Consider the following 27,059-nt stretch of genomic DNA (forward strand, 5'->3'; position numbering starts at 1 on the left):
ATTAGCTGTACACAGAGTTGGCTTGGTGTTTCATTGTTTTAACACACCAGTGTGTTGCATGCCAATGTCAAAAGTTATTTGCAGCGTTCTTCAAGAAATCTGCGTAACACATTCCTTGCTTCAGTTCGGCTGCTGGTAAGACATTACACACTCCAGCTCATGATTATGCAAGTTTGGAAGTTTATGTCACATGTCAAGTGGATGTCATTGAAGTGGATGTCATTGTTGTTGATGAGGTGTTCTTTTGAAGCTTTACTACTGCTTTAGAGCTGAGGGGATTTTTTTTGAAGGATCTTTCTCTGTTTCGGGGTGGTAGATGTTTTTGCTAGAGTGAGGACATGCTACTTCTCTCTCTGGAGCCAATCAATATCAAGGTCAGATGTCAACACTATATCAACTCCGCCATCAGATATAATTTGTATTTGAAAAACAGCTGCATCTGGTATTGAGAGGCTTTACAGTAGAGCTTTGTGAAGACATTTTAAACTTAATCTTCAATTGCGTACAGCAGTCATGGCGCCAATTTTGCTTAACTGTATGGGGAATGACCAAAATGAGTACATCAAGTAAGTGTTTTAATTTCTTAAGTTAGTTCTGAACTAAGTGTTTTTGGTTGCTTTTTAAAACACTTTTTGTGAATATACAAATGCCCAGTGTCATAGTGTTGGGACATTTTCTTCTAGTGTTCTGCAAATATATTAATATTTTGCACTAAATTACTCTTAGGCAACAGGTCCAAGTGAAAAATCCCTACTTAGACACAATGGAGGAGGACATTCTCTACCACTTCAACTTGAGCACCAAGACTCACAACCTTCCAGAAATGTTTGGAGATATTAAGGTTAGTGAAATAAAGATAGCTTTGAGGAACTGGGTTTGGATTTACAACCTTAAAGGCTAGAAAGTAGAATTTAATAGTCGCCTCTCTGTCGTTTTCCATAGTTTGTGTGTGTTGGTGGTAGCTCAAATCGCATGAAGGCTTTTGCCCAGTTCATCCACCAGGAGCTGAAACTGCCTGGAAACCCAGAAGAAATCAAGGACATCTGTGAGGGAACTGATCGCTACTGCATGTACAAAGTGGGACCAGTGCTGTCTATAAGTGTAAGTTTTCATAAACAGTTTGCACAGCAGATGACACATATTTAATTCTAGTAACAAGTCCTTAAAATATAATTATGTGACTGATTTTAAAAACAAATTTCTGTTTATTGTAAATATTACAGCATGGCATGGGTGTCCCATCAATCTCCATCATGCTCCATGAGCTCATCAAACTGCTCCACCATGCCCACTGCCATGATGTGGTGCTATTTCGCCTTGGAACATCTGGTGGAGTTGGTAAAAACAGTTTGTTTTGTTTTTTTTTTTTTTGCTTAAAAGGTGATGAAAAACTTTATCTGTACCTTTTAGTGAAGTGAATTTTTCAAGCGATGCCTGTCAGTAATGTACTCCTCTATTGATGATACCAGAATTCTAAGTATATAAAAATTTCTACCCCATCATTTCAAGGTCTGGCTCCAGGAACAGTGGTGATCACCGATAAAGCAGTGGATTACTCATTCTGCCCCAGGTTTGAGCAGGTAGTTCTGGGGAAGGTTATCACCAGGAGTACTGAGTTGGATGAAGGAGTGGCCAGCGAGCTTCTGCAGTGCTCCTCTGAGCTTCAAAACTTTCCTGCAGTGATTGGAAACACCATGTGCACCCACGATTTCTATGAAGGTACAGCATAAACAGAATCTATTGCTCAAATTGTTTCTGATCACATCTGCAATTCACTTAGAGCACAGGCGAAAACTTCAAAAGGCCATATCCAATGGGCATGTACTGACAAATCCTGTGCTGTGTCTGTCCAGGTCAAGGCCGACTTGACGGGGCTCTCTGTTCCTTCTCTCATGGAGAAAAAATGGAGTATCTGAGGAGAGCTTATGAGGCCGGAGTGAGAAATATTGAAATGGAGTCCACTGTCTTTGCTGCTATGTGCCGTGTTTGTGGTCTCAAAGGTAATGTTTTTAGAAAAAGTAGAACACTGTACATTCACACACACTTCACTGATGGATTTACAGTCTAAAGATGAACATATTATGTATAATCTCTACTCCCGTGCATTAGTCTACAAGATATGGTTCAATAAAACTTACATTGTAGAAAATAGCCATTAGAATAGATGTATATGCAGTACAGTGTCCCACTCAAACTGACTTAATTATCTTTGCTCCAATGATGCCTCAAGTGACAAACAAGGACATTTTACCATGTAATAATTGACTGCTAATCTCTTCTTTCCCTTTTAGCTGCTGTGATTTGTGTTACATTGTTGAACCGCTTTGAGGGAGACCAGATCGCCTCCCCTCATGATGTTCTGCTAGAGTACCAGCAGAGACCTCAAATCCTGGTGTCCCACTTTATCAAGAAACGCCTGGGAAATATTGTCTGAGACACCTTCAGACTGATATGTGGATATGTGTATATACCGTATTTAACCTGTTAATATAAGCATTACATAACTATTAGCTGTTAACTATTTAAAAAGTTAAGTTTTTTTTCATGAAACAAAAATATTAAGTATGTTGCATATATACACATATAAGTATGTACTGTATCTAATAATATTTAATGTTCTGGTACTTGGGGGTGGGGGAGGGGTGTAAAGGCTTAAAGCTTGTGATCTTTTAGTGGCATCTCTAGTATATTTGTTAAATGAGAAATAAGTTGATCCTTAGTAATATCATCCTTTCCCACAAACTGTGCCAATGATGAATGTTGTTAGAAAATACCTGGAGACATGAATTACATTGTAGCTTCTGCCTTACTTGTTAACAGCTTCTTAATACAAATGCACACTTCCTGAGACTACATTGGCTGTCAATACTTTTTGATAAATGTGCAGGGGTAGTCATTTTTCATCTATTGGAATTACATATCATCATTCAGATATTGTTTGGTGCTATATTGCCTATGAGGTGCTGCAGTGTAAAAAAACTACAATAAAGGTCAATAACAACAATTTGTACTCTGTCACTTGGTGATCAATACCAAATACCAGTGTATCAGTTTAGTTTACTACAGCTGCTACTGTACCCAACAGCATGAAAACAAAGCGTAATCGACACATCACATAATGCTTAAAACAGAACAAGGGTTGGTTTGACTTGCTCATATGATCTCAGTAAGACCATGGTTAAAATTTGAGTATGGATTTGGTGTCTCTTCGAGGTAGTTTAGGGGGCGTGATAACAGATAGAACCTCTTTGGCATACTGACTGTGGTGCAGCCCAGCCTCCCGCAGAGCCTGCTCAACCCTTACTCTTGGATCAGACACAATCTAGAAAACAGATGTAAAAAAAATTAAAAACACACAAAATAATTCATTTTCAGTTGTGTCACACTAGATTACGCTCACTACACATTTAATACTTAAAATAAGATGAATCACAACTTGGTTTTTGAGGAGATTTTTACTGTTTCACAATCATGAGCCACTGCCTGGATTACTTAATAACAAAAATTCTAACCTGCTGTCTACAATGATGACAAACCACACAGAGACCACACACATATAGACCACACACACATACATAGACACACTCTGCAGTACAGTGACTGACTTGGGGACCTTGAGATCAAGGCTGTTTAACCAGTTCGCTGAGATGAGGACAAACATTGTTTGACCAGAGAACCAGCTTACATAATTTCTCCCACTTCATGGGTCACTGGTTTATCTCACCCATTATGAAGCAAAACATAAATGGTCGAATACACTTATGAAAACTGAGGAGGGTTAGGGTTGGGCTATAGTTATAGGTTCATGACATGAAGAGCGGAATTGAGGAATTTAGGAGAAAATACCTTGCAGCTGTAATGCTTTTGTAACCATACAAACAAAAGCCAAAGGTAACAGGACAGTAGATGCTTTCATGCCTCACCTGTGTGTCTGTGTACGTGTTAATACTGTAGAGAGGCCTCTGAAGGTCAAACTCCATTGCATTCAACTGTCGACTCTTCCAAGCATGTGTATCTGCCATTATCCTCTCTGGGTCTGCCTCTGCCACCACCCGGACCTAATATAAATAGGAAGAATCATTTAGTAAAGTAATAACATTCAATTGTCTTCTTACTTCTTGCCATAAGGTGGCAGTGATGCTCTGACTCATATAATAATGAGTCCAAGTCTCCCTTCTGGATCATTTCAGCGGATGCAGATAATGATCAACCTGGTTTCTGAGAGCTTCCAGACGATTCTGTTTCTCTTCTTCTTTTCTCTGACGCTCAAGCTCCTGCGCCTCTCTCTCTTCTCTGCGTCGCTGTAACATATCGGACCGAAACTGCACCCTAGGGGGAGCACAGAGAGTGTGGACATCAGACCTAAACAGCCCCTTTTCTCTGCCACTGCCACAACCAACATTACCTACTGTATCACTCCTGACACAGCAAGCCTCTGGGCTGTGCAGGACTTTATGAAGCTGCCACAGCTCCTCTTCCATTATCACTTTATATCTCTTTCTCAGCTCTTTCTCAGAGTCCTCTTCTCATTCCTGCTAGACCATAGTCTCTTGGTCAAATCAGCACCAATAACTGATATTTATTGCCAAGCAATGAGAATGCTTGCAGGGAAATGCTAAGCAAATCACACCAAACAGAAAATATTTCGAAGGCAGAATCACCTATTTTTCAAGAGTAGCTTAACAACAGCCTGAAAAGCAGTGTTTCACTGCCCTCTCTAGGTGACAGCCTCAAGTGTTTTGCACTTTTAATAATGTCTAATAATGGGTACTGACACTCTGCAGTGCATTTCCACATCAATAGGTTTAACCACCAGAAATCGTTGTTTAACAAGATCTTTAGTAAGCATTAAGAGTGTATAAAGCCAAGTACATCAGGGGTAGACGAATACAGCAACAGAGGTAAAAGTTACCCTCCAATACATTGTTTCATATCTTCAGTCTGCAATGTTCAGTTTAATCCTAGAGCTATTTTGACATGAGGTGCAGTTTATCAGCCTCACTCACCGACTTTCAGTTAGAATGGTTGGTCCAGAAATTTAGTATTTCATGTTCATAAAGTTGGGTGACTCACAGTGAACAGATTAAAAAAAGAAATGTCATAGTGAAAGCAGCAGAGGATGAGATATAAAGATTTTTGGTCAGTAGTTAGACCTTTCTTGCCTGGAAAACACAAACAGCTTTCAAACATCTCCAATGTCTGGGCCTTCTGCTTAAACGTGTAGACTTGTAAACAGCATGTGTCATAATTATTAATGATGCTTTCAGAGGCTCAGTAGTATTCCCTATGACTAGCAAAACCATTTTAACATGTAACATGGTCAGTATTAATAATGCTTTTTGTAATATACCTGTGATTGTAAGCAGTGGATGTTAGCCCATAAACCAAAAAGTTATCGTATGTGTAAATGAACTCACCTCTCTTTATCTCGCCTTGCCTGTTCTTCCATGATGCTCCTCAGATTAGCAAGTCTCTCTTGATCCCTCTGCTCCAGCACCTCCCTCCTCTTCTGCTGCTTTAAATAAAACTGCCTGACCTGGGGGGAGAAAACAACAATTTACAAAGAATAATGACAAAAAGTTAGCACGAACAGTAGCCACACTTCCACTAATTTGACTCCCACAGAACTCTTAGGATCATCATGTGCTATTGATTGTGACAGAGCAGGAATCAGATAAGTGCAAATAGGGAGAATTAGATGATATTTCAATGTCTAGCCAACAATTGTGCTAAATTATATGGAATCCATTGCAGCCTAAATGCTCTCATTAATCAGAAAGTGTCTCAGGTTGCTCATGCTCTCCTAGCAGACCCCTGAGGAGAGAGTTAATTAAACAGTCAGACACACACACACACACACACACACACACACACACACACACACTGGTGTAGTTTTACCTGTGAATACAGCAACAAACTAAATTCAATAATCAAAAGTCCTTTAAATGCTGTAGTCATAAATGTCATAAATGCTAAGTAACGTGACAATAGTGTGATTTTGTCAAACCATAGCCATATATCCAAAGCCCTGGAATGTTGGTCATATGGTTTTACTTTATACAGAGCTCCTGCTGTGTCAAAATCCAATGTGCTTTTTATTTATCTAATACAAGTAAGTTATATAAGGGGGTCCACACATTTGGCACGCCTACAACACCCTCAATAACTTACAGTGAATGTTTTATAGGCATTCATCCTATATTACGTGAGAAGTCATTCATACACTGATTTACACACACACACACACAAAACGTTTTATGAACTGATGAGCCATGTATAATTTGACACTTTTAAGGAGGTGCCATCTATTTTGTGAAATCATCGATCATTGCATGTCAACTGCTCGGGTTCAAGCTGAGCCGATATGATTTTTTTTGGCACATAATAACCATACATCTAAACTTAAGCCTTCTATACACATTCTCCATTAAAATATATCAGCTTATTCCTTCCGAGGACAGTCCTGCTTTCTCTCCATTTTGGGCTGGATGTATGCATCACAACAGGGCTAGCTGCAAGAATTTGAATTTAGAGTTAATTATTCTGTTTGTTATTCACACATAAAGATTTTATGAGCATGGTATAAAAAATACCATCGATCATCTGGAAAGAATATTCACTGTAATATAACTATTTGGGAAGCAATACAATAAAAGGTAAAAGGTGTGTGTATTTTCTCATGAATAACACACAGAAACCTTAAAGCCCAAATGAATGCAGTCGTTGTACACGTTCATAAGCACAAGCATTCATATAAAACATGTGCTGCTTCACGTTCTAAAGCGTGTGATGAAGATAAGATTACTTTTTCTTTCTGCTGTGCCTTGATGGCGGCCTCTTTTTCTTGCTCCTTCTTTAACCTTGCCTCTTCCTCCTCTTGTTGTCTAGCAGCTATAGCTGCCTCCAGCCTCGCCACCTCCTCCTGCTGTGCCCGCCATTGCTGCAGCTACAAACACACATGCAAATACACACCAGAAAAAACAAAAAAACAAAAAGCAGGTTATTGTCCATCAACAGCTGCCTTGAAAGAATGACTCACAGCGAGACAACCAGCTGAGCCCCACTGCCATAGTGCCGTAGTGAGGTAAAAACTTTAGAAGAGGTGTCAAAGCTTCCTTTCGCACTTTGTGTTAGATCAGGTCCCACTGAATCATAAAGAAAACCCTTGCGTTTGAGTTCTATAATAAAAAACTTATTCTTACAAGGAGAGTGCTCTCCTTACACAACAGCTCAGTTCACATATTATACAAAATTTCAAAAAGTCATGTTTGAAGGACTTTTATTTAAGTAAGGGCATCTGAAAAATCCTATAAACTTATCAAAAAAAAAATGCAGAAATCACCAAACATGAACAGACAGAACACTGACTGAATATTTCTGTTGTAAAATTATGCTCCTGTTTGCAGAGAAATCAGACTTCTCTCACTCAGCTAGATATTTGGAAACAGAGAGCCTAAATTTTTGACACACATGTAGACACGCACACTCCAACATTTGCCACGGAGTGAGCGAGTGAGTGACAGGTTCGTTATGCAGCAGACTCTGTGTGCGAGCTGGGTATTAAAGTGTTGCATTCCAACTGGGCAGACAGACTCACAGATCTATCAGTGGGGAGCTTAAGCATCCCTGAAGGAATTAACTGAAAATTAACATGGTCTCACACACATTAGCACCGGCAGTATCATCAAGTCAATCAGACTTGATGTCTGCCTGAGAAGAGAACAGCTGCTGTGTATTTGAGAAAGAACTTAGAACAATCCTGTCTCTAATCCAGTCCCATGTGACGGCATTGAATCTGGAGAAACGTTATGCTTTTTCTTTAGAAATACAATTGTTTTGTCATGCACTCAACTGAGCGGCATTAATGACACACAAGATTTACTGAATCGTTTAGTGGCTCTATTTTCATGAAATTTGGTTCAATATGCAATTTTCATGACCAAGAGATCAATCCTGAATGTTGACTATGAGTAATGACGGTAACTGCATTGTGTCAATATTTATCATATGCTGGGATTAATTTACAGTTTTCTTGTACTGTCCACTTGTCCTGTTTTAAACTTTACGCCTGCTCTTTCCTTTTGAATGGCTGGTAATATATAATGTGCAATGTGTTGAAATTGATTCCTGTAAAACTTTCTGTAATATAAACTTGTAACTGTGAAAGGTCACTGTAATAATTCCAATGACTACTGGTGTTACCCCAGGCAAAATATCAGACCTATACAAAACCTCAATAGCATTCCTGCAACATTATTTTTAGCCATATAGCAAAACACTGATAGTCTATAAAACAAATCATAAATTTTTGAGACATGAGAAATGCCTGTGCTATGCCCTGTAAGTGTTTACACTTTATGATTAATTTTCCAATTTATTACTAGAGTACATCTATTTTATATACAGTGTATACTTCAAATTTACCTATACACTTTAAACATATTTTGGATCTTAGGGCTTCTAAGATGTTGAACATAAAATTGCAGTGTTACTGGTTTGATTCCTGCTGGGAGCCCTTTCTACATGCAACCCATCATCCCTGCTGTCTTATGTCATATCTCTGTATTGTTCGCCTTTTAAGTAAATAAAATAAAACAATTCTGTCTCATTAAATTCCTCAACCTACGAAAACAGAAGAAGCCTTAAAATTAGAGACACTTTTTTTAAAATAGAAAAACAAGGACACATAATTAATTCATCCATCAAACTCCAGCCTGGCCCAGATAAGATACCTGCATGTTTGAAATAGTGAACCATGAGCGACAGTGTGTAAACAACATGGTGGGTCTGCCTGCAAATCATATTTTTGAGACATACACACAAGTGATGGATAACACTGTCTTTGTTTTTTTCATAAAGCAAAAAGTCCATGGAATAATCTGAAATGCCAGCTTACAGTCGATCCACTGTGAGCACAGTAAGATCCACAATGGCTGAATCTATTTTGCATGTCTTTCTTATTTAGGCATAGATGAAAGGGCATTTAAGGGAGAACAAAGAAAATAAAATGGTCATTATGTACAGTCTACAGCAATTTGTCACTGGAATCTCATTTTCTGGGTGTTTTTCTGTGAATTCAAAGGGAAATGGGACACCATTCTTTTTCATTGCAGCACAAAAAGCCTACAGAGATGTCAGAATAACAAAAGAATGATAGCCTTTTTATCTGTACACTGCAGCCTACTCAAATCCTTTAATATGACGGTACAGTTAAAGTGATGTCTTCTGTCAGGGAGAGATGCAGCATTCATCATAGGTTTCAATTGCAGGTCATTTAATGGCACACTTTAGATATACAACAGATGAGAGAAACAGTTTCGCTATGAACTCTGGCAAAACTACAAATCTTGAACCAATATCATTGCTGTGAATTAGAGCAGCAGCCTAGGGAAAATGAGTGGTGTATTTATTAGAATGGTACCTCTTACCTTTATGAGGGCCCATTCTACTGAGCAACATTAAGGACACGGGATTTACTGAAACATTAAAGGGACGAGAACTTATGTCCATTAAGAGATTAGAAAAAAGAAATTGTGCATTTATATTCATATTTCCACAGCTAGTGCAAGGAATTCTCCCAAGGTCTATAACAGATACATCATTTTGCATCAGAAAAATTATGCACATATGAGCAATTAACTCTTCAGATAGCTGTCAGATGAAAGACTGTGTGGCCCACGCACTATCTCAACTCAACTCTGCCATGTCCAATCGGCCACCAGAGGGATGAAGAGCTGTACTTGTTAGTCACTAACACAATGGCAGGGGATCTGCTAACACACATTTCCCAGAGAACACTGTAATTACTGCAGGAAGGGCGCACACACACACACACACACACACACACACATAACATCATCTCGGCATAAGTTAATCTATAACAACGCTGTTCATATTGCAAAATCCTTTGCAAAGAATAAAATTAGAAAAAATAGATTTTGCAGTAAAAAAAAACTTCCATAATATGAAAACCTTTCTTTTCTGCTTTCCATTATGTCGCTTGTCCTGTTGGCCTGCTCATCACTTTCCCACCTGAGCATTTTGCAACAATCTGCCATCCCTCCAGGCTTTGTTTACTCATCTGGAAAACACAATCACTCATCAAAGATGCCTGGGAGTGAGATATAAGTGGGAGGCAAAATGAAAGCAAGGACAGAGTACAGGGCTGGAATGAATAGTAACACCAAGAACAATGCCAGCTAATTACGGCAGCCAGTACACTGCAGAACAAACCAGCTAATGTTCTGAAGAGAAACGTCTGTCTTTCAGTAATAAATCGGAATGAAATAAACCATATCTCATGCATTACATTTTAACTAGTTATCTTAATCATCCATTTCTTTTCGATTTTCACAATACACACTTTAAACAAAGCAGATATCGTGTATTAAATTTGGAGATTGAACAACTGCAACAGGTATGATTAGTAATGTCACCTGTGTCCAGACACATGAAGCCAGCCAGTCATCTTGGCATGGTCTGAATCTGTGGTTCTTAAGAAGAAGTTGTAGTCTATGTGAGAGGCTTGCCCTTTCTAAAACAGAGGGGTACAAGCTAACTCAGAAATCAATTACCACAGATTTCTTCTCACTACTCATTCCTCAGAGAGAGCTGGGTGGGCTCGCAACACCGCCTCATTCCTTAATAAGGTCAGAACCACACCAGCACTTTTTGTCTATTTATTATTAGATATTTCAATGGTTTATTCATTGCTTACTTAACTATTTTAGTAGTTAACATATTTATCTAGAAACAACATACAACAAAATAGAGTACATGATCAAAATGTTCAGTGATCATCTTCCAATAACTGTATTATTTTTAGGTTAAAGTGTGATCTTATGTATTATTGACCCTGTGTAGTCTTATGCTGTTTTGGCTATTCTGAATACTTTTACTTTCAGCTTTATATACCACATTACAAAATGTTCACCATGCCAGTCTCCTCTTCTTTTCACCATATCATCTGACAATTATTATTTCACTTTAATATGCTGAACCAACAAACTGCACCCCCAAAAAATATAATGCTAAAATCAAGCTATATATACTATACATGATTTTTACATCAGATTTAAATTATCCTCCATTATCTCCATTGTACTTGGCTTTATCCACATCAAACAGAAACTAGCATAGCATGACTTGTTTTTATTTTGAACTCACCAAGTGATTTGATCACACCAGCATGATCAGAGACTACTAAGGGTTAAAATCAAACAGGTTAGATAGATTACTTTGCAAGTGTAAACATGGGAGAAGGCACAAAAGTATCAGTGGACTACTGAACATATGCTGACACACATCCGCATCAGTGGTTGGTAGCTATAGGGAGAGCGATACTACCAATCACTTGAAGTGACTGGCCTTAAAAATAAAACCACACATTCACATTTACGCAAACTTCCATTTACAAACAGACAAAAAAGTGCTTCTGGGTTGGCAGAAGGATTATCTGTGGAGATGTGTGTTTCAGTGACTGATTACACAGTGCAAGGAACATTGCATGAAGTAAACTATATGGACTGGAGCCAAGAAGAGAACCACTGCTCACAAAATGGCCCAAAATAACAAGATTAAACTTTGCCAAAGACCATGAAAAGAAGCCTGATGAATATTGGCAGCACTCTCTTTGGTCACATGAAACCAAAGTAAATTTGTTTGGATCAGACGGGATCCAGCAAGCCAAGCCAAGACTAATACAGTGACTGCATAGTGTTGACCATGAAGCACAGAGGTGGGACTCAGCTATTATGGGACTGCATGAATGCAAAAGGTGTACGTACAACCAATGCCATTTATACAAGTCACTATAAATGCAAGTTTGCATAATCAGTTACTGAATGAAAACACAAATCACAGAAAGTCTCATTGTCAAAGACCAGTATCAGTATCATCTGTGCCCAGGAGTATTGAATGTGTCATCAAAAATGAAGCAGACATTCAAAATAAAAATTATGTTACTTAAAAACTGTTAATCCGTTATGTTTAGCTATTTTACCTTAAATCAATGACCACTTAACTATTTAACTACTTAACTGTTTAACTAACGACTGAACTATTTAACTATTTGTTGTTATGTTTTGACTAAGTGACTTAGGCTGATGGGTTGTGCACTGGCCACCAAGTACAACCAATTTGTAATCCTAGTTTACAGTTTATTTTTCACCTTAACACAAATATAGATGTATTTTTTAACAAAAACTACAGCTGACTTCAGTTGATTTAATTTGTTTCCACATAACCCCTGGCTGTGGTTTCTCTCTGGGTGCCCCTCTATGTAAACATACTATGCAGAAAAGTTAAGTTAAACAAGTGAGAGTGAACTGCTCTTAAATTATGAATCACAATAACCACAAGTCCACCATAAAATATACGCTGTGATACAATCAGAGGTGACATGCTACTAAATCATATTCAACTACACAGTACATACAATACAATATGAATAAGATTTTACAGTGCTGAAAGGAATTCAATCTCATGAACAGTGAATGACTCACAGCAGAGTCAGGAGAGCTGCTTGGGTCAGACGGAGCAGCTGCAGAAAACAAAGCGTTAAAAAAGCAGATGCAACGGAAGGCGAATCCATCACGTCGCACCACTGTGTCACTGTGCTGTTGTGATAAAGGGAGTGGAAAGAAAGATTGGTTGCAAACACGCATCCATCTGAGCCTCCACACTAACTCAACTATGTGCACATGCAGTGCATAAACACAAAATGCGGAAAAATCATGGGAATAAAAATGTATGTGTAATTTTATTTTTCTTATTGCCTCAAAAAGCCATTAAATCAAAACTCAGAGATGCATTTGACATAGTCAGAGGCATGTAGTCTTTGTTCTGTTGCAGGTTTGCCTAAATTATTGAAAGTCAAGCCCCCTGTTATTTTCAAAAAAACACATTAAAAAGGAGATTTCAGTGACATACTGCTGTGTTGAACAACATGGTTTCTTAAACCTGTAATGTTTTTTCTTTAATCAAACATCAAACATGACTTTATATTTTTGTAGTATCTGAAGTGGCTTCATTCTACCAGAACTGAATGTGAAATGATCACTGTCCTTGAATTTTCCTCTTCACTTACATTAGTAATTGACAAGGCAAAACAAACAATGAATAGAAAGCAGCCCAATTTCACACATAATATAAGCAAGTTAGAAAAAAAGTCCCGTGCAACATGATGTTTTTTTAGCCAAAGTGCAGGAATCTGCCCGTAAGAAAGAGATTTTGGCATCTGGCATCAGGGATGCACCACAAAAACAGTCTTGTTGCTCCAATCATAAGTGTTATGTTTACAAGCTGCAGTTGGGTGCAACTTGTGAAATAAAGACACCTTTTATGTGCCAATTTTAAAGCCTTGCTAGAAAATTAAATGACAACACTAAAATAAAAGACTGGGGAATAAAATTAGATGGTATTGGAAAAATGTATTCTAAACATGAGGGGGTCTTAACCCTTAGATGCACCTTCAAAAAAGTTACGTTAATGTCCCTTCGAAAATTGAGACTCTACAATACTACTATTACTACTGTACAAGGCAGGTGGCACAGGGAGGTGAGTTCCCCCACATGAAAAAAAGAGCAATAATGATACATTGTTGTGTATCATTATTGTAACATGGTGACCTGAGAAAACATCCCAGCAGTAGTCTGGTTTGTAAGTTCACAAATATCCAGCTTGATCTTCAGAGTGTCTTGTTATTTAATCAGCCACAGGACATATACAACATTTTTTTAAATATTGGCAGGCAAAGCAAATTAAATTTGTGCTGCATTGCATCAACAGCACATGGATTTGTTCACATGAGTAACTTGTTTGTTGTGTGAATGGGAACTAGCACCCCTCAGAGACAGCAACATCATCTTTGCAAGACCATCCTTATTAGCTTGTTTGCATTCGCAGCCCATCCCAAGTGGCAGCAAAAGCGATGCTGTCACGCAGCCTGGTATATTATGCAGCCTTGTCAGCAGATATACTGTACACAAGCAGGCAGTCAGACACTGCTGCCTAACTTGTCCCACATCTGCACACATACTTTTGAGGAAAAAGATATCTGTTCAATTTTTCTGGAAAGCATCTCAATTCTGGCCACCCCATTGGTAGACCTGACTGAATATGACAGTTGAGCAGTAGACCACAGAGAACTCATACTGAATGTTTCATATTTCACATGACATCAAGGTGTACCACAACACTAACTTTGTTTCTGAGATGTGAGCAGATGTCCTGTTGCTGCTGACGGTCTCTCTGGAGCTCCAGCTCCTCCTGGTGGGTGAATCTTGCCTCCTGAAGGGTGACCAAGGCTCTGGACAGCAGCTCTTCATAATCACGTTGCCACTGATGGATGACAACATTCAACTGTGTCTGAGTGAAGCACTGCCAGTCCAAAACACGTCCATGCTCTATCTAGAACAATAGGATGCACAGAGAAGGCATTATTTGCACCTGGGGTGACATCAAAGTATATTAATTGATAATATGTAAGAGGTATTCTTATAAACAAACTAAAAATCATCCCCTAAGGCAAGTATATTGGTAGTAATAACAACAATGACACTAATATCTATAATAATGGGCACATACAGTAATCACAAAGAAAACTCTGTGCCACATCTAGCTTTTTTTTTTGTGTATAAAATGGTCCTTTTCTCCTGGCTGTGAAATGTCCTGAAGGAAAACAGTTCCTTTCTGTGAGGGCTGCCTATAGCTATTCATCATTGTGTCAGCACTCACATAGGCTGCATCACTTGGCTGCTTCATTGGAACAGAGGGAATGATATTCATCTCTGGGCTAATAGCGGCTAACTGACAGTGGGAAGGCATTAGACGGCTGACTGGTTTTATTGAAAATGAGTGAGCTGACAGACCTGCCAACAGAAAAGAAGAGTCAGAGAGAGTCAAGAAAACCATGCTTATTAATACACCACTTTGGAACCTCAGGAAGATCTACCCTTTGTTCTACCCTCTCTTTTAATAACCTTGCCTTTGTAGTGATCTTACAAGTAAGTATAAACACAATTTGTATGTGCATATTTGTACTTGACAGAACATCCATTTGTGGAAGCATCCACAGCACCATGTCTGCAGTGAACACTTGACACCTAGCATGACACTTGGATCAGCTGCTACATCCACATTCCCTCTCTGGAGTGCTGTCTCCATGAGGGCTGAGTAGCACAAAAAGAGAAAATAAAATGGCTTTTCACTTTTTTTCCTGATATTGTCAGAAAAGGTAAGAGGTATAAAGTATTTTCCCTCTTGCCATGGAACATTATGAGGGTATTACTATGAAATTTTGCTAGTACCCTGCAGGCTTCCTACTTGTCATGAGAGCTCATCAAAAAGAAAGTCATAGCAGACAATAAAGAGCTCCCTCCAGCACAGGGACATCTCCACTCTAAGCTGGATGGAGTGGCACTGTGTAATAGTGAAACTGAAAGACTGGTTCTACCTCAGCTCATCAAAAGAAATATAGAATCCATGTCCAAACACATCTACAGTATTTATATAGTGACACTTTGCTAAGAAAGTAATATGTATTTGGATTGGAATTGTAAGCCAGTAATTTGCAAGAAATTCTTTTGTTCTAATAGTTTGGGATCAAGAGAGCAAAGTAAGTCAGTGTCACTGATGTAACTCTCCATTCCAATCCTCCGCTTCTGCTGTACTTCCCTTTGGATATTTCTCTGCAATATTAGCGAAACTAAAATTACAATTTCTCAAAAGCAATCATTTTACAAAGTATAATGTAAAACAAAAAGGGAAAATGTCCAAAAGATGCAGGTTTTGAAGCCAGTTGTGGAGAACATAGAAGCTGATCACCAAGACTGAATTACCAGTCATCCTAAATTGTCACATCGCAAAAACTCTTTAACTGGGGGAATGTGTCACGCCTCTTATCTAGCTCTAAAATGGAGCTGTTCTTATCTTGCATTAGAATTTAAAGAAGCAGCAGAAAATGATGATATCATCCTGAAATGACTGCACACAGATGGAACTAAATGACAGGTGAACAGACTATTATGGCTCAAACAGGGAACAGCCTTCAATGCAACGTGATGAAAACATGACAATTCCATAGAAATGGTTCTTGAGTTAACGTTATAACTATAGAATTTGTAGTCAGCCTGTATGTGTGCAAAAGTAATGGAAATTATTTTCCCATAGACAAATATCCACCCAAAGCAGGATTCACTCATCTTAACAGGGACACCAACCTTTTAGAATACTGGATACTAATTATTATTACTGTATTTACTGTTACATAATTTGGATTTCAGAAACAGGAAATGCAGAGAAAGCCTTTATAAAATCAAAATCATTTTTTTCTAAATGCTGAGAGCAGAAAAGTATTTATGTACTTAATCACTGGGGTTTTACTGATTTACTAATTACTTCTTGTTGCAATCCATCTTAATAGTTGATAGCTGAACAGGTATAGTCACCATTACATGAACTCTGAAAACAAAGACTACTAAGAAAAACCCCTTTCTTTCAACCCCCCATCTGCGCACCCAGCAAGATTGAATGAACACAGCTCTAAATGCAGCATCCAGCTGGAGCTGATATGAGGACAGGTCTCTTGGAGCAGGTGAAGGAAAAGAGAGGGGCTGGCGGTTGTCATGGCAATGCAAGGCCGTGGCGTGAGCAAGATGTCCATAGTGGTTGACATAGCACATCCTTCAATATGCTGAGTGGATCATTGTCCAAGCTTATCTCTGTGTCTGTTTGATTCACAGTATTGAGGTACATTGATGAGGGAGTCTGGGACTCACACTGCAGGGATGCCTCAGACTGGGGAGGGGAGTTACATTTTTAGAAAGGTGTGTGTGTGGGATTTTCTACATCACTGTATGGTATGTGTATACTGTTGTCAGCAGACCAGACTGTAGTTGTACTAGGCAGCTTCCATGTGTGAAGGTAGTTGTGTGAGTGTGAAACAGAGAACACTACTCTCAGTTAAACCAGTAAAGCAGTGAACTGTTTCAAACAAAAGTTTTACTCTAAAAATACCTATATGTGTGTGTTCAGGTGACGGTTGTATACACTGTAAACAACACTGAATGCACAATGTTTGAGGCCAAGACCCAGCAGTGTGTAAACATAGCATATTTGTTGTGCATACACTGTGCATTGTCATTGTTACAAAGCTGTTCTTTTTAAAAAACAAATGAAGAATTTATCTTTTGCTTCAACAAACTCTCTCAAGATACTGACCAGTTCTTGTCTAGTTTTCCCTGGGAAGAGTCTTTGCAGCATGTCCAAACAGAGTGCCCTGTGGTTGGGTATGTCATGAGTATACAGAGTCAGAATGAACTGGAAACACTGGTGGTCATCTGGACACCAGCCACAAAACCTGAAACAAATTTAACATAGGTCAATGCAGAAACTACATCCTCATCACGAAAAACATAATAAATAAATGATGCTATGACTCTATGTTTTCCTTTCTTCATTTCACTTGAGTTTCCAATACTATATAACAAACATATTGAAAAGAATGTAATTATGAAGTGGCTTTGAAGTATTGACATAAAATAACCTCCAAATGAGTAAGACTAAATCCCCAGTTACGTTAAGATAGGTTAGACACCAAAGGGGTTGTTTAGTTGCAAAAGTTTCCAAAATTGTCTCATTTAAATAATGTACAAGCAGTTGGAATAATGAAAAGAAGCTAAGCTGAACCCAGGGCAAGTAGTATTCAGTCCTACCTTTCAATTCTTTGCAGCTGCTCTTGGAGACTCTGTAGCCTGTTCTGGTAGCTTTCTGACAGGGATTGGAAGGTCTGAATCAGGGAGTCCTTCAGCTCTGGATAAGGGCAGTCTGAATCCACAACTTCTTCTGGAATATTATCTATGTCCACCAGATTATCTGAAGTGCTATTAAGATATTTCTGTAGCGGACGATCAGATCAGATATTTCTGATAATGTATTTGTTCTGCTGACACAGTGCAAGATGTTGAGGTTGAAAATAGCTGAATCAGATGCAGGAAATGTAAAGAGAACCTCACCTCCAAGCCAAGGCTCATGATCTCCTCCTCCAAGACCACGTACTCTTCCTGAAGTTTTGCAGTTATGTCACTTTGCTGGTCTTTCACAAAGTTTATCTGGTGATTGATTCATGGATAAAACCATAAAAAACCTCTCATAAAAAAACATGACAGCCATACAACAATTATAAACTCAGCTCAATATCCAACAGACTATATTGTTTTGGGAAAGGAGAACTAAAAATTTTGCCCTGACTAGCCAGAAATAGCAATATCAATAACTCTACTACAAAACTACTGTCTCCTGAAATTCTTGTAACTTTTGAGCCCCTATGAAGATAAAAGCAGATTCAAGAGCCCACAGCTAGCTGCTGCAGCAGTGTCTTCCTTCTTGTTATGCTTTGTGTGCCCAAATTAACATACATGTAGATTCAGACACATTTATTATCAGAGTGATTCAATAACAGCAAGTAATCAGTAACTGCTTATTCCCTTATATATGAAAAAGGAATACAGCTTTTTGTAAAAAAAAAAAAAAATGCATATCAATTAATTATGTGAGTCTCAGATTTCAAGAAAGAACATAGAAATTAAAATTAAAGTAGTTGATTTTATTCATACAAATATACTTTAGTAGAATAGTAACATTCCAAATGGGCCGAGCTGTGAAAGATCGGTACAAGTGAAAAACATCAAAGTATTTGTTAACAATCAAAGTAAATGTTAACACATCTTCTTTATGTTAACACTAGACTGAAATGAACTCTTTTAGCAAAACCTTAAGTAAAATTAATGAATCCTCTGTCATTAATGGCTTCACATTCTTTTGGTCCAGTACTCTCTCCTAAGATTTTTTTCTCTATTTCCCATAGTCTCTTTTCCAGCATCTTCTTATTGGCCTTTACAGTGGAATCCCATGCCCACCGGTCCTCTTTTTTGTCCAAACATTGACTGCTTAGTTGACTGCAGACTAAAGCCATACCAGAATTTGGCAACTGTCACAATTTCCACTTCAATTAAACTCTAAATCAAATTCGATAAAAAGGCTAAAAACAATATGATAATGTATGGTGTCAAAACAATTCACAGTCTTTAACAACCAGCAGGAGGTAATTTCACTCTTATGTTTGTTGCTCCGTATTTAATATAGTGGCCATTTTTTTCAGACTCACACTCTCCATACTTTCTTTCAGCACTTGATTGGTCATAAGCCACAGAGTGAAAAAAAAGTGGTGAAACAGGAAATCAAAAACATGAAAAAAGAAAAAGACAAAGGGACAAGCATCTTGGCTGTGTGTGTGTGTGCAGGATTGGTCTATTGTGACTATGCGATCAGGTGAGGACAGCAAGATTAAAGCAGGTCTTGGGAAAGAAACAAGCACAAATGAGCTGTACAGAGGAGGAAAAAAAATAGCTGGCAGACAGTTCATTCCAAACACTCATGCTTACTCCTTAATCTCACCATTCATCTCTAAAGCTTATAAGAAGCCTTTGAGAGTCAAAGGAAGAACTGGTGACTTAGGGACTGGATATCTAACAAACAACAGATTCATGGACAGTGAATACGATGCTGTGTGCAAGCAGAAATCACAATGTGAACAAGCAGAAGAGTTTAAATTTCAAATGCATCTGCAGGACAGTTTGGTTCCCACAGAAAGTAAGAAAAGCTAAGATCAATTGTCAAAGCCTTAGGGAGTACTGACTGGATTATGTTTGGTCAAATGGTTCACTAACACCTAAGGACATGAGTTGCAAAATACAATTTAGTATTCTCAAAAGTCCAGCCATTTTAATTTCAAAACCAGCTGCAGCATTGTATTTAAATCTATTATTCTCAAATATGTTTAGAAATCTTTCCATTCTGCTAGCTTTTTACAAATTAAGCTTTCTTTATGGTAACAATAGACATTCAGACATGTCTCTAATCATATAATATAGATACCTGTTGTATTACTTGCTCCCATTTTGAAGGATGGGCAGTGAACTGGTTAGGTTGTACTTCACTCAGTCTGAAGCACAGGTCATCCCTGAGCTGATTAACAGGCTCAACAGTGGCTATCCTGAATGTGTCCCGCTCCCTCTGTAGAATCTGCTCTGAACACAAAAAGCACACAAGTATAAATAGTAGTACTGCACTTACAAATAACAGGAACGGATACTGATACACGGTTGCTTGAAAACTGTTGGTTTAGGTTACCATAATCTTGAAGTGAGAAAATGGCGGTGTCCGTTATAGCATTTGGCCTAATGTGGTCTAGAAAATCATGGATATCATTCTCAGCCTTCTTCCTGTTTCATGAGAAAAAAGAAAGTTTTGCTATATAAAACCATTTTAATTTAGCTGACAATTAAAAAAACAGCAAGATAATGGCACATCATAATCACAACTATCCCTAACATATATGTACTGTATATACATGATCTGAATCAGAAAAGAACTATTAACTAAGGCCTTTATGTGAATAAAGTATCTATCTATCTTCAAAAAAATGTAAAGTAGAATTATAAAGTGATGTTAAATCGAATTTCTTAAAGTATCCCCACTTAAGTACAGCACTTAAATAAATGACACTTTGCAACACTGCTATGATTCACTTTGGAGGTATGGTGGTGGGCTGATCTATTATTTTTATCTATCACATACACACTATTATAGACTGAACATGAATTTTCCTAAAACTATGACAAAAATTGGAAACATCATGCCTTTACTATAGGCAGCATAACACAAATAAATCTACAGAGGGCGCTACAGTAATTGTTTGCTACTTACAAACGGGCATAGAGGTTGACTTAACTGAGTAAAGAAAAAGCAACCATAGCGATATAGTTGCCTGTTTCCCCATTTGACAAGGTGGCTTTTGAATCCCAAGGTAATTTAACTAGATGTATGTGAAGAGAGTTGAAAGCAGGGGCACATCTTTATGACTAGGCTCATTACTGAGGCTCACGCTTGTGTACATCATTAACCTTGGGTGGCTCAGACACAGTCATTACGCAGCCAAACAAGTTGCACCCCAGAGCTAGCGATGCCCTTCTCACTTCACAAGGCATGACACCACTGGGGCCCCGTCCTACACTTCTGCCTCAGCATGCAGAAGAAAAGTGTTCCTTCAGTATAACCCTATGTCTCCACACAGCTACAACCCTGCAGTTTCTCATCACTGCAAGAAACTCAGTTTACATACTCTATAAATCATCCTTCTCTTCTCTTATTGTTTTCTCCCTGACACATTTTCCATTCTTTCATGCAAGTTCCTATGTGGACTCAATAGTGCATAAGTGAAATGTTTGCATGGTTTAATAGGATATTCAGAAAACTGCAGCAGATAATGACTGGGAATAATAGGGGGCTCTTACTCAGCCTTATACAGCCTGGGGCACTCTCTGCTCCACACCTGCCTGTGCTGCCGTAATATGGAGCTTTCCTTGGTTGCCTTGGCTGCATAGCGAGTCTTCTGAACCTTTAAGAAAAGATTTTTAACACTGAAAATACAAACAAACAAATAACCAGACTTAAGCCATGACATGTACTTCTTTTGAGAATTCATCTTATCTGGAAAAAACAGCTGCTTTAACGCATCAATTATCTGGATCAATTGTTAATACAAAGCATAGCAGCAACAGAGTAAATAAATCATAATCTTGCAAAGATAGTGCAACATGAAATACAGTAGTCTTTTTATATTGAAAGGTAAGTTCCTCTCTTTTTCTCTGGACATCAGGGATATTTTTATAGAGGCATTTGTTTCAGTGTTTAATGGCATTATTGTGTCTGTGAGAGGCTCATAAACCCAGGTAATTCAACTGAGTCAGTATCAGTGTTCAAGCATGAAAGGAAAATAAACAGCGGTTAATTAAAAAAAATCAAGTAAACCCATGCCTGACATGCATGAGGTATGTTAATAGGAAGAGAGGTAGAATTCTTAATCTTTTCTCATTTGTTTTCATCATTAAAGAACAAGCTCTTCCTTTAGAAAACTCTCAATGCACAGATTCATTGTCTTCTATCAATGGTTTCATACAGAGGTCACTGGCTCAGATAATTGTACAAAAGACTCTCAAGAAATACATGGGTACAATCAGTTTCATATTCATATTTCCCATCTATGGGACAAACAAAGGTTCTTCTTATATTATCTAATAGGAAATCTAAAGGAGTTAGAGTGTTGGCTTATGTCAAAACTGTGTTTCTATTGCTGGTAGATACACAGTTGTTGCAAAATAAGTCTGAATGCAATACACTGTACATTTAGACTTGGTGATGTCCATTTTATAGTTACTGGAATCTACAGTGCCAATTCTGAAACTAGCATTTATTTGAAAGGAAAGAGTTCCACTGATGTCAACCAATGCATTTTCCAGGCAATTGTATCATAGGTAATCTTAATTTGTGCTGACTGTTTAACAACTCAGCTGGACTCCAATTGTGCCTGAAGTTAAACTTATATCAACTGATTTTGAGTCTGAGAAATAAGACTCATCTATCGATATCTACCCATAAATGGGAGATTCCAGTTTCATCAGAAAAACATTTTTCAAACAAACCAAACTGATTTGGTTAAAACTTGTATTGATACATTTGCCCCCCCACATAAGTAATGTAAAATGAGCTCCATATTTTACAGTAAAGATTTCACAGAAGTCAATTACACTGTTGAAAGTAGTAAATAAATTCTGTGGTGCTTTCAACATAGCTTAACTAACGCTCACAATGTGGAAATTGATATTCTAAAATCTGGGCATTGGAAAATGGTATATTTCTTTTTTCTTTATATTCTATATATATATATAAAATTCGGTTGAGTATTTTTAAAATTTACATATTTTTTTCATTATGGATTTTTTTGTTTATAATGCTAAATAATTTGAGATATTAGTATCTACTAATGCTCTTCCTGAAGAGCATAAAAGGAATGTTGGAAGCAACTCATGGTCATTTTTTCATTTATTTACCCTTTATCACATCACCAATGACAGATGCTCAAAAACTTGCCTTTCAGCAGGATGACCGAATGTGAACATAGCCTGTCTTATCTAGGTTATGCAGAGAGCGGGGCTGGAAGGAGCCATGGGCAACCATAATGATACTAAAACCCTCCTGCCACAGTTTACCAATTATAACACTGCAGGTCTAACAGCCTAAACTCCATTGCCCCTAGCATTAACTGTTTCTTCTGCTCAGAGTCAGATGGCAATGCATTTCAAACATTTTTATAGAAAACCCCAGGCAGCCAAATGAATATTCATGAAACTGACACTGTTATTGTGCTGTTTTATTGTGGCAGTGATATTATTCCTCTGTTTCATGCAGTAGGGCAAACTATAAAGTGTATGCAACGCCTATCTTGTAAAAAATGAAATCCCTTTACAGTATGTGGCGTGTAAGGGAGAGTAGACAAAGGTTGACAAACAGAAAGAAATGATGCCTTTTACAACTATTGGACACATGCTGTTTTATCCCCTCACATTAAAATTGTGTTTTTGCCAGTTCATGCTCTTCCCGTGGTGGGTAATGAGGACTGTTTGCTCTCTGGAAAAAAAGTTATTTCAGCATTGTTGCACATTCTTTTTCATTTGCTGTTGAATCACCATGTTGTTAAATGTAAGAGGAATTGATTTTATAATAGCATTGCTGTTTTAAGTACAGGCATGATATTGATAACGACCACATTTTACCTTTTGTCCAATTAGATCAGACTCCAGCTGTTTGGCATCAACAATGGCTTGTAGTCTTTTATACTCAGCTGCTTTGTACTTTGAGCTGCCAAGACCATTTTTCATTCGCAGCGTCAGTTTTTCTGCATGGATGAAAGCAAATGATATAGCTAAATTAGGATCACTGGAACTGTTGAAAATCTCATCACTTTTGATCTAAAGTAAAATCTTTCTGCTGACTTCAGCAAAGAAAGAAACAGAGGTAAAGACAGAGGAACAGCACCAGCTGTACGCTAACGCACTGCATGGGTAATTTGGAAATTACTACATAGGGCCTGGGTGGTTATAAGGCAGGGGAGTACCAGAGAGCAATCTAACTGTCAGACATTTTTTTAAATAGTTCAGCTGTGACTCAAAGTGGCAGGTGAGTAAACACAAGCAATGCTGCCTCTAACAGAAGCATCAAAGACTTGACAGTACCTGGAGAATTCAACATGGAGACTTTAGGTCAAATGTGTTCAACAGATCAATGGGTCACTATTACAAGTCAGCAATGTTTCCCACCCAATATCTGTTGACTTACCCACATCTTCTGCTCTGTAGTTTGTGATGAACTTATTCATATCCCTATTACTCATCACTGTAAAGAAAAAAAAAGAAAGAAATCATGCAATTGAGAAATGAAAAGGTTGTGCAAAGTCTGATAAAAGAACATTCGCCTGCACATTTACCTGGCTTTAGTAGGGTCATTCAGAAGATTAACAGAAGACTACAGGTGAAAAGCAGTAAATCCCATCAAAAAAGCTAATTTTTCCATCAAGGTCTGCATGACATTGCTGGACCAATTTAATGGTGTGGGAGGAGACAGATGGTGCACCCAGTGTGGTCTGTTATGCCACTGGAACTTGTCTATGTTTTTATTTTGGATTAAGCTTTGAAATAAATCTTGCCACACATGCAATGTGTCAATGAATATATGCAGACAGTTTGGGTTCACATATGTAGGAACAGATTTAATGTTTGACTTAAAGTCAGGACTCAGGTCAGTAGTAGCACCTAACAGTAGCTGTTGATTTGCATAGGATTGTTCACACTTGTAGTATTAAACCCATTGATAAAATACCAGCCTAACTATTTTCCATGGTAAGCTGGCATTTACATCCAAGTTTACATCTCAGTCAAATAATTGATTAATGGGTTGACAATTCAATTTCAGATTGATGGTCATCTGTGATAGCTCTAATAAATTTTATTTTCTATATTTTAATATTCATCTGTTGTTCAGACACATCAAGCAATTTACACATAGCTATAGCTAAACTTGGGATCTAGTTAGTAATTAACGATAGGTTTTTTCGACAATTTAAAATCAGAGATAATACTTACAGTTGTAGCCCTACAATAATACCAATAGGTTAATACATGGTATTAACACGTGGTAATCCTACTAAACACCGAGAAGGCTAGAAAACTTGTACAGCTAGCTTATAGATTAGCTAGGTCCCGAGCAAAGTTAAATATGACAAACATAATAAAAAGAAACACAGAGCCTTGTAATATAATTAATTATAAAACACTTAACTCGTTAGAAGTCTCTTCTATGTGAGTAAAATCATCGTTTACCCATTAAACCCTAGCTTACCTTACATCCTACTCTGTACCGTGTATAGGTTGACAATATTTGTAACCAAGGAAACTATTATCTCATCGGTCATTGGTTAATTCAACATTGCGAACCTCCCCAGTAACGCCTTCTGTTCCTATCGCAACCAATCCGGAGTGCGCGCTTCGTTCCCAGATTCCTACTGACGTCATGCGCGCTCGCATCGCCTGGACTGCTGGGGGAAGCGAGGAGCTGCGGAGGGCTCGTCTTCTTCTCGACTATGGAGGCGAGTTTCGCTTTTCCACATGCATGGGACTAAACGACAGGACTTTACGGATGAAGTTACACGCTCCAATGTAGAACCACAGCCACAGCTCGGCCGGCGAAAACAACAGTCCTCCTAAGGTACTTAATTGCTTTTTTTTTCTGTTCCTTTGACAAACGGCGAAAATCGTGGAGAAAAAATGAAAGCATCTGTGCGCAAGGCATGACAGTATGAACTGCTAGTTGAAGTCAGAAAGTCTTGAAATGTGCTCTGGAAAGAAAGCGGTGACTGTTTTTTTGTATGTGTGTAGCAGAATAGAAGCTTCTTTGGGCTTTTTCACAGCGGCAGAGAATCTAAATACTACGCTAACGCTAATCATGTTCTTGTGACCGATTCGCACAACAACGCACACCTTTGAGGATCTTCACGCGCTGTCTTCGGTGTCGGTTAACCGTTGGGATGAAAACTTAGCTGGCTAACGTTCAAAAACTGTTTTCCTGTCAAAAATACATAGTCACAAATCACCATGAAGCATTAAAACCACTTTTTCTCTGCTTGCCCTTCAAGGTATGTTTCTTAGTGGTGAGGGAAAAGGCAGGTGAGCTTTGCGTGTGGGAATCTCTGGAATTCCGAGGTCGCCGAAGGGCTGAGATCCTGAAGCTCGTAAGATAAGCTTACCTTTACCCTCACGTCCATTCGCTGCATTCAAAATACGCCATATTTAATGACCCTAATCTGCATTTTAAACAGGGGCGTTTCTTTTAACACGAGCCGCGACTCTCAGTGCTTTGCATTGTTGCAAGAGCAATCAAACTTAGCTACATTTTAGGAGAAGATGAGCTCACCTTTAGTGAGGCTGACAAATTTATAGTCCGATTGCCTGATCGCATGCTGCAAGTGGAGCATTCGCTTACCCTGTTTGTTGAAGTAGTTTATACGTTAAGGTTATGGCCTCAATAGCATGAGGCCTAGCTAAATAACTTTGATTTTAAATGCATACTAGTAAACATGTGTCACGTATAACTTAAAGCCCTTTCGACTCAGATTTAGAGTAGCCCACTTATTGTCTGTGAGATCAGAGTCTGAAAAATGCCATTATGAGACAAATTCTTCCACTTAAATACCTCATGTTTATGTTTGGCTAAGAGCAAAGCAGCAAAACACAAATATTGGAGGACCAGTTCTTAATTTTGTAATGATGGATATTCACTAGAGGTAAAATATACTCCTGTTAATAAATGAAAGATGCTGGGAGCAGTCACGCCTGTGGCCATGCAGGTGTGGGAAGGTTATCTGCCTGCTTCACTGGAGTGACCATAGTTCGAGTTAATTTCATTTCAGCCAGTTAACAATGGAAGTGCATATGGCAAATGAGATCATATGTGGTATCTCTCTCGCACTTACTCAATATCACACACACATGCACATACACACCCCCAAGAGGAATCTCTAGGTTTCCCTCCTTATGATACACTGCACAGGATGCAAGACACACACTGCCACACAGCTGACAACCATTGAGAGCGGTTTACCAAAGAAC

At 38.3% G+C, this 27,059-nt stretch overlaps 3 protein-coding genes across 9 annotated transcripts in view; 2 read left to right on the forward strand and 1 right to left on the reverse strand.

Annotated features, from left to right (window-relative positions):
• The first annotated feature begins 149 nt into the window (after window positions 1–149).
• On the forward strand, window positions 150–2,940 carry upp2 (uridine phosphorylase 2). The gene is made up of 7 exons (XM_026294784.2): window positions 150–566; window positions 727–841; window positions 943–1,101; window positions 1,224–1,338; window positions 1,510–1,719; window positions 1,854–2,000; window positions 2,292–2,940. Exons 1-7 carry the CDS (start codon window positions 514–516, stop codon window positions 2,432–2,434), a joined length of 942 nt encoding a protein of 313 aa, XP_026150569.1. The 5' UTR covers window positions 150–513; the 3' UTR covers window positions 2,435–2,940.
• Window positions 293–26,207, reverse strand: LOC113123038 (coiled-coil domain-containing protein 148). 4 transcript variants are annotated; one of them, XM_026294783.2, is made up of 15 exons: window positions 26,198–26,207; window positions 24,235–24,291; window positions 23,673–23,794; window positions 21,354–21,457; window positions 20,191–20,282; window positions 19,936–20,087; window positions 18,015–18,110; window positions 17,715–17,896; window positions 17,221–17,359; window positions 14,203–14,409; window positions 6,806–6,946; window positions 5,418–5,536; window positions 4,212–4,329; window positions 3,924–4,058; window positions 293–3,322 (listed from the first exon to the last, which is right to left on the reverse strand). In XM_026294783.2, exons 2-15 carry the CDS (start codon window positions 24,287–24,289, stop codon window positions 3,179–3,181), a joined length of 1,806 nt encoding a protein of 601 aa, XP_026150568.1. In that variant the 5' UTR covers window positions 24,290–24,291; window positions 26,198–26,207; the 3' UTR covers window positions 293–3,178. The 4 variants fall into 4 exon arrangements, with proteins under 4 accessions (XP_026150568.1, XP_026150565.1, XP_026150567.1 ...); XM_026294780.2 differs by lacking the exon at window positions 26,198–26,207 and adding an exon at window positions 25,294–25,335; XM_026294782.2 differs by lacking the exon at window positions 26,198–26,207 and adding an exon at window positions 25,233–25,314.
• LOC113123037 (plakophilin-4) overlaps window positions 25,480–27,059 on the forward strand; it is a 69,617-nt gene continuing 68,037 nt past the window's right edge. For all 4 annotated transcript variants that reach the window (XM_026294772.1, XM_026294775.1, XM_026294770.1 and 1 more), the window contains exon 1: window positions 25,480–25,659. The gene's annotated coding sequence lies outside the window, so the exon portion shown is untranslated. The remainder of the gene's footprint in view (window positions 25,660–27,059) is intronic.

Source organism: Mastacembelus armatus, chromosome 21 (assembly GCF_900324485.2).
Source record: "Mastacembelus armatus chromosome 21, fMasArm1.2, whole genome shotgun sequence".
Taxonomy (NCBI): Eukaryota; Metazoa; Chordata; class Actinopteri; order Synbranchiformes; family Mastacembelidae; genus Mastacembelus; species Mastacembelus armatus.